The sequence below is a fragment of the Alosa sapidissima genome, chromosome 18 (assembly GCF_018492685.1).
Source record: "Alosa sapidissima isolate fAloSap1 chromosome 18, fAloSap1.pri, whole genome shotgun sequence".
NCBI classification, from domain to species: Eukaryota; Metazoa; Chordata; class Actinopteri; order Clupeiformes; family Clupeidae; genus Alosa; species Alosa sapidissima.
Window position 1 is genome coordinate 740,001 of NC_055974.1, and position 7,500 is coordinate 747,500.

Consider the following 7,500-nt stretch of genomic DNA (forward strand, 5'->3'; position numbering starts at 1 on the left):
GTGTGTGTGTGTGTTATCCAGAGTGATTTACAGTGAACTAACTACATGGACAATCTGTCCTCTTCTGGAGTGCCTTGTTCAGGAGGACAATGGGGGCATCTGAGATTGAACTCACAACTTTCAGATGTTCCATTTGGAAGCCCAGACATGTAACCACTAGACTGGCACCACCACCCTTGTTTATGATTACTCACTGCAGGACCCAGAGGAATGCCCTATGGATAGTTGATAAGGACGGGGTTGAACTGGAAGAGATCCCGCTGAATGCTGAAGATTACTGCGCCTACAGCCCCACCGGCACAGCAACGGTAACTATAACAACCATAGCTGTCATAACTATTAATAATTTAATAAAGCTTTACTAAAATATATAAAAGTGAAAGCTCAAAAGAGAAAATAACACAATAACAAACAGAACCTAGAGACAACAAACTATTTTTGTCTCTATGTTGATGGGTGCTATAGTTCTTTCTGTGTCTGTGTCTGCGTCTGCAGGGGGGTGTGATGTATGTGAACTACGCACGGCCAAAGGACTTTGACACACTGCGTTCCCTGGGCCTGCCGCTAGAGGGAACCATCGCCCTGGCGAGGGTTGGTGGGGGTGTAAGCTTTGCGGAGAAGGTGCGTCTTGCCCAGACGGCGGGAATGGTGGGCGTGCTGGTCTACCCAGACCCTGCCGACGTGCCCCAGGACCCGCGCAGACTAGGCCTCAGCAGTGACGCTGCCATCTCCGAACATGTAAGAGGAGGAGAGAGAGAGAGAGAGAGAGAGAGAGAGAGAGAGAGAGAGAGAAAGAGAAGAAAATGCATGGAGGAACATATCACAACTAATACAGTTAACTGGCACCATGATTGGGTTTAAAAAGAGCATCCCAGACAGGCAGAATAAAGATGTTGAGGTATTCATCAGTCTGTGAAAACCTGTATTGGTAAATAATGTAACAATATAAGAATAATGCTCATCAATGGGCAATTGTGAAAAGGGAATTCAGCGAATTCAGTCAGATTCATCCACAAAGGCTGGTTAAAACTTTACCATGCAAGAAAGAAACAAGGTTTTGAGCAAAAATGCTAACATCAACATCTTTTTCAGGGAAGACCTTGAATATTTCAGGAAAAAATGCCAAACTGCATTCTACACATATTACAACAGTATGGCTCCATAGAGTCCAGATGCTAAAATGGGTTCTCTGCAGTCCAGACCATCACTTTGGGTGCATCATGGAATGAATAACATGATTAAGGAGACCCCAGTCTAGACTGTATTGGGTACAAATGGGACATTTCATTCTTAAAACTCCAGCAACTGGTCTTCTCAGTTCCCAAACAGTTGTTAAAGGAAGAGGTGAAGCACCACAGGGTTTGGCATGATTAGCAAATCATTGCATTCTGTTTAGATTTACATTTTACACAGCATCCCAACTTTTTTGGCAATGGTGTATAAATATAATATAATATAATATAATATAATATAATATAATTATATAATTATATATATAACTGTATGACCTCTGTAGCTCTCCTCTCAATGACAGGTTCATCTGGGCTCTGGTGACCCTTTCACCCCTGGATTCCCCTCCTTTAACCACACCCAGTTTCCACCCATGCAATCGTCTGGCCTGCCACTCATCCCGGCACAGCCAATCAGTGCCAACGTGGCCTCAATGCTTCTGAGGTATGGCATGTAACTTCCTCTCATGTTCAGTATACATGACTAATGCAGTTGTACTACAACACATATTCATCACACAGTTGACAATTTGATTAACTAGTGCAGTGCCCGTTCAGACATGCTATTCCTGTAGAAAACCCGTAGCCCAATTACAAGCCTGCAGGTAGGCCTGCTTTATAGGATGATTGGGAAAAACATCATTCCAGCTAAGCATTCAATAATGAATACTGCATATTATATTACATTATAATAAATGTGGAGTGAGCAGAATTTAAGCATGGCTGCATGTGATATGTTTTATAGATCAAAATGGTAAACAGCTGTTTTGAGTTAAGGCTATGTTTAGCCTATTGAATAACTTGAAGATAGAGAAGCATAAAACAAACAATGTGACTCAAAAAGTCTCTGGTAGCCTATTGGCTCTCTGTATACCACTCTGGGCCAGATGTACTAACGCTTTTGCGCCCATTTCAGGCGTATTTGTTTCGCAATGTGCGTGTAAAATCATTGCGAGGTATGTACAAACAGGCCGCAATGATGTAAAAGCGCAAACTGCCTGTCGCGGGAGCTGAAAATGGCAGTTTTTAATGTCATGCATATGCATTCATGGGAGGATCCAGGGGAAAGTGGGAGTTTAGCGTAAAAAGATGGGAGGGGAAGAGTAAAGAGCGCCTAGTTATGTATTCCGCAGTATGTACAAAGACTGCTCCTGAAAGCGCACGTCTATTCTGCGCCTAAATACTTCCGCCTTGTAAAAGCAGGTGTTAATCCACATTGCAGTTCAATGCGTCAATAAGAGAACCTTTCAAAGACAACAGAATCGCTATTTAGAACAACAGTTTTTGTGGTGAAAGTATTTGTACTACCAAAAGCAACCTTAACTTTCGTTGGCCTTTTGCATGTCTTACTTTCACTTTCACGTCATTCACTTAAACTTTCCTACTTGCTAGATTTGACCAATCTTCCATAGCCTACGTGCACAAGTAGTTTGAGTAGAACTACTGATCTTCATTATCTCCCTGCTTGTTGACATCTTATCATGTATGGTATTATTTCATGATCGCTAAACGTTTGATTCTTTTTAATGTTGTCATCAGTTAATTTCATTCAACTGCGCTTGTAGGCGCTGCCATTCAGTTGTGGACGTTCGTAAATTGCGTTTATGGGCGGAGAAGGGCAGAGAGAGGCGCAGTTTACACTAAGGATTGAACGATTGATAAATACGACGGAAACTTGGGTCTGACAGCGCTCGCAATCTGCGGTGTGTCCATGGCGCTGATAACGCTACGTTCGCAAATGTATGTACATCTGGCCCTCAGTGTCTGTAGCTGGCCATACTTTGCATCATTCTGAAACGTCCTTAAATTCGGGACCATATACTGTAGATGTCAGTGATGAAGTCATACTTTCACACAGCTGGGGGATGTGGTACATCAGCCCAGCATAAAGATTATGTAAAAAGTTTAGCACCTTAGAGAATAGATGGTATAGAAGTAAAATACTTCTATACCATCTACACACACACACACACACACCTCTCTCTCTCTCTCTCTCTCTCTCTCTCTCTCTCTCTCTCACTCTCTCAGACAGCTGGAGGGTGTTGCGTGTCCGCGGGGATGGCAGGGCCGTCTGCAGATCTACGTGTACGTCAGGTGTGTGTTGGGTCCCTCTCTCACCGGAGGCTCAGGACGCCAGGTGCGCATGGGGGTGTTCAACAGCATGACACCTGTACTCCTCAACAACATATTTGCCTCCATTGAAGGGAAGGTTGAACCAGGTGAGCAAAAAAGATCACAGGAGAAACATAGGGTTCTAATTTATATGGCACGCAATGTGCAATACAATGCAGTAATTAATGCTAATTTATTTGAACTTATCAAATAAATGCAACACCGCACTTCACCAGAGGTGGGAAGTAACAAATAACAAATACTTAAGTACTGTACAGTAGCATTTTCAGGTATCTGGTTTTGCTTGACTTTAGTATTTTTTTAACAACTTTTACTTTACTCCTCTACATTTTTGCAGAAATATCTGTACTTAATACTTCTTACATTTTCAAAACTGACTTGTTACTTTTGTGTTAATGCATTTGAGGCGGGTTTTCCATTTGAGGTCACTGTGTGCTTATCCAACAACAAGGCTTGACTTGCAACTCTAGGGGTGCTCACTAAGGGGCAGTGCCAAAAGAAGAGTTACATGAGAACTGAAAACTTCTTTATGGAATTCTGTGCTTTAATAGAACATGTACAGATGACAAAATATCCTATTCTTTGTGTTCTTTTCCTCCTAAAAAATTTGTGAAAATATTTCCACCTAGGCCTATTCTGCCAGTGAGCTTGCTTCAACCTTACCTTTGTTTCTCTGCAAATTCATCCTTGGCTTTGTAGAGGCCAACAAGCTTGCTTGATTTTTTTCCTGAAATAGTGAAATAGTTGTTAATTCAACTCCGTTGTATCGGAGTTAAAGTTGTTAAATTGGAATATCTTTGTAGGCTACAGTCAGCTTCTTTTAAGAGAAAACACTGGTAAAATAGTCCTTCAAAAAGGCCAGGATACTTTTTACTTTTATACTTTAAGTACATTTCAGAGCCTGTACTTTGTTAATTTTACTTGAGTAAAGAGGTTGAATCACACGTACTGTATACAGTATACACTTTCCATACTCAAATCCATACTGTATGAGTATGAGTATGGAAAGTGTATAGTGTTACCATCTCTGCGCTAGACGCAAACACAAGCAGGTCAGTGCACAGACAAGGAAGTTCTCAGTACATGAATTCCATAAAACTTCCAAACATAGACCACAAAGTCTCAAATCAAATCAACCACCATCTTGTCCCACTATGTTATACAAATGCAACAAATTACTCAACAGATTTCTGTTTCATTGTGCTCTGTGACATGTCAATTAATTGGCACATACAGGAATTACCACCTTTGTTAATGTGTGCTTTCCACAGCACTTTAGCTTTAGATTGTGCATGTTCAAATTAGTGTCCATTATGTTAAAGATTATTGTATAAATGTATTGACATAATAATTTAATACATTATTATGTACATAATAGGTAAGTCATTAATTGATCAGTTCCAAATCATTCAACTTAAAGCACTGATTAATGACAAACATTACATTTGACAAACATTTGAAACACAAACAGTGGTTCAAAATGTTGCCATACATGTCAAATATGTCATTTCTTTTGTTCTACTTAGTAGTTTTCATTCTCTCTACCCCCCTCTCTTTCTCAGAACAATATATAATCATTGGGGCCCAGAGAGACTCTTGGGGTCCAGGTGCAGTCAAGTCTGGTGTGGGCACAGCCCTCTTGCTGGAGCTTGCCCGCACCTTCAGCTCCATGGTGCAGAACGGTATGTGTGTGTGTGTGTGTGTGTGTGTGTGTATATGTGTGTGTGTGTGTGTGTGTGTGTGTGTGTGTGTTAAAATAGCTGTTAAAATATCAGCCACTTGCTGACACTATCTAAAACCTGGGATTTCTATGCAAACTAATCATTCTTGTGTTTCTTGGAAATGGGATATAGATATGTATGGGAGTCTTGGATATGTGCAAAAACGACAGTGAGTGTTTGGGGATTATGCTTTGTGCCTAGGCTGAAGTGCCAGTAGAGAAAACGTAGACCTATAAAAGAACCAAACTTGACAGTCAGAAAACTTAATTCCAATCTTTGAGGGACTGATTCTTACCTTCTGTGTTAACATCACAAAACATGGTCAAATGCTCTGTTCATCTATTCTATCTATGCCTCTGGTGTTTTTATTCTTGGTGATCCTTAATTAAGAAGCTGTGCCAAAAAGAGTGCATCATATACACATTTTGGTGTGTGTGTGTGTGTGTGTGTGTGTGTGTGTGTGTGTGTGTGTGTGAGTGTGTGACCAGGCTTTTACCCCAGGCGGAGTTTGCTGTTTGTCAGCTGGGATGCTGGTGACTTTGGTAATGTGGGCGCCACTGAGTGGCTAGAGGTCAGTCTGGAGAGTAACCATTGCAAAGGGTCCAAGACTAATTGTACAGAAAGTGTCTGTTGTTTTGATATTATTTTCTATAATCGGAAAACGTTGTTTCATTCGGAATGTTTTAGAAACTTCAATCAAGATGTTTCCATTTCTTTTTGTCCAGGGTTATCTGTCCATGCTTCACCTGAAAGCTGTGGCTTACTTCAGCCTGGACCAAGCAATAATGGGTAATTTTCACAAAACTAAGAAAACAATTCCAGTAGCTTTAAGTAACTACCGGTATGTTGTTATTCTTGTGTGTGCGCCTATTGTGAGAGAGTGTGTATAATGTGGCCTTTTGTCTATAGGTGATGATGAGTTATCTGCTTATGCAAGTCCTCTTCTCGTGGATCTAATAGAAGGAGCCATTAAGCAGGTGTGTGTCATCGGTACATGCCAACATCGTTTTTATTTGTATAGTTTTTAGCAGATGCTTTTGTTCAAAGAGACTTACAGTGATAGCGATAAACTATACATTGAAGGAACAGGCCAACATTTTGGGAAATAGGCTTATTACCCGTCTCCCCCAAGATGATATATTCCCCTCTCGCCTCTGTACGTGCAGTAACTCAGTCTGCAGAATGTTGATAATAAAGACGAAATGTCGAGATTAAAGTCAACATGATATTTCAACTTGATGATTACGGCTTACAGCTCATGAAAAACAGAAATGAGTATCTTGAAATATTAGAATAAAGAGGTTAAAATACAGAAATGTTGACCTTTTGAAAAGAAAATGTCAGTCTTTTGAATTAACTAATCTGACTAATATGACTAATCTGAAATAGTTAATTTATACTGCTTTTGTGCTTTTGCACAAATGACTGCATCAATATGGTATGTTATGGAGGCAATCAGCCTGTGGCACTTCTAAGGTGTTATGGAAGCCCAGGTTGCTTCGATAGTGGCCTTAAGGTCATCTGTATTGTTGGATCTGCTGTCTCTCATTTTCCTCTTGATAATACCCCACAGATTCTCTATGGGGTTAAGGCCAGATGAGTTGTCTGGCCAATCAAGCACAGTAATACATGGTAAGCAAACCAGTTACTAGCAGTTTTGGCACTGTGGGCAGGTGCTGCTGGAAAAGGAAATCAGCATCTCCATTAAGCTTGTTAGCAGATGTAAGCATGAAGTTCTCTAAAATCTCCTGGTAGAAGGCTGCATTGACTCTGGACTTGATAAAACACAGTGGACCAACACCAGCAGATGACATGGCAACTTGGATTCTGTGCCTCTCCACTCTTCCTCCAGACTCTTTGGAACTTGATTGGACCCTGATATCCAAATGAAATGCAACATTTGTTTTTACATGAAAAGAGGAGTTCGAACCACTGACCAGTGGTCTAGTTTTGTTTCTCCTTAGCCCAGGTAAGACAGTCTAACCTTGCCTCTGATTCAGGATTGGCTTGACACTAGGCATTTGCCACTTCTAGCCTATTTTCTGGACACATCTGTGCGTGGTGGCTCTTGATGCAGACTCCAGCCTCAGTCCACTCCTTGTGAAGTTCTCCCAAGTTTTTGAATCGACTTCGCTTGACAATTCTCTCAAGGCTGCTGTCATCCTTGTTGCCTGCACAACTTTTCCTACCACACTTTTCCCTTCCAGTCAACTTTCCATGAATATGCTTTCATACAGCACTCCGTGAACACCCTGCCCACCATCTGTTGCTTACCCTCCTTGTGGGGGGTGAAAGAGTGCCTTCTGGACAACTATCAGGTCTGCAGTCTTTCCCATGATTGTGGTTGTGTTTACTGAACCAGACTAAGAATTTAAAGGCTCAGGAAACCGACATTTCGGTATTATAACCTCTTTATT

The 7,500-nt window shown here is 41.1% G+C and overlaps 1 protein-coding gene across 5 annotated transcripts in view; it reads left to right on the top strand.

The window, feature by feature from the left end:
- Nucleotides 1–7,500, top strand: part of tfr2 (transferrin receptor 2) — an 18,841-nt gene that overhangs the window by 5,941 nt on the left and 5,400 nt on the right. For all 5 annotated transcript variants that reach the window (XM_042069435.1, XM_042069431.1, XM_042069433.1 and 2 more), the window contains 8 exons: nt 200–308; nt 496–738; nt 1,535–1,674; nt 3,258–3,448; nt 4,925–5,044; nt 5,572–5,654; nt 5,809–5,872; nt 5,993–6,060. In XM_042069435.1, coding sequence (XP_041925369.1) covers nt 200–308; nt 496–738; nt 1,535–1,674; nt 3,258–3,448; nt 4,925–5,044; nt 5,572–5,654; nt 5,809–5,872; nt 5,993–6,060 — 1,018 coding nt within the window. The remainder of the gene's footprint in view (nt 1–199; nt 309–495; nt 739–1,534; nt 1,675–3,257; nt 3,449–4,924; nt 5,045–5,571; nt 5,655–5,808; nt 5,873–5,992; nt 6,061–7,500) is intronic.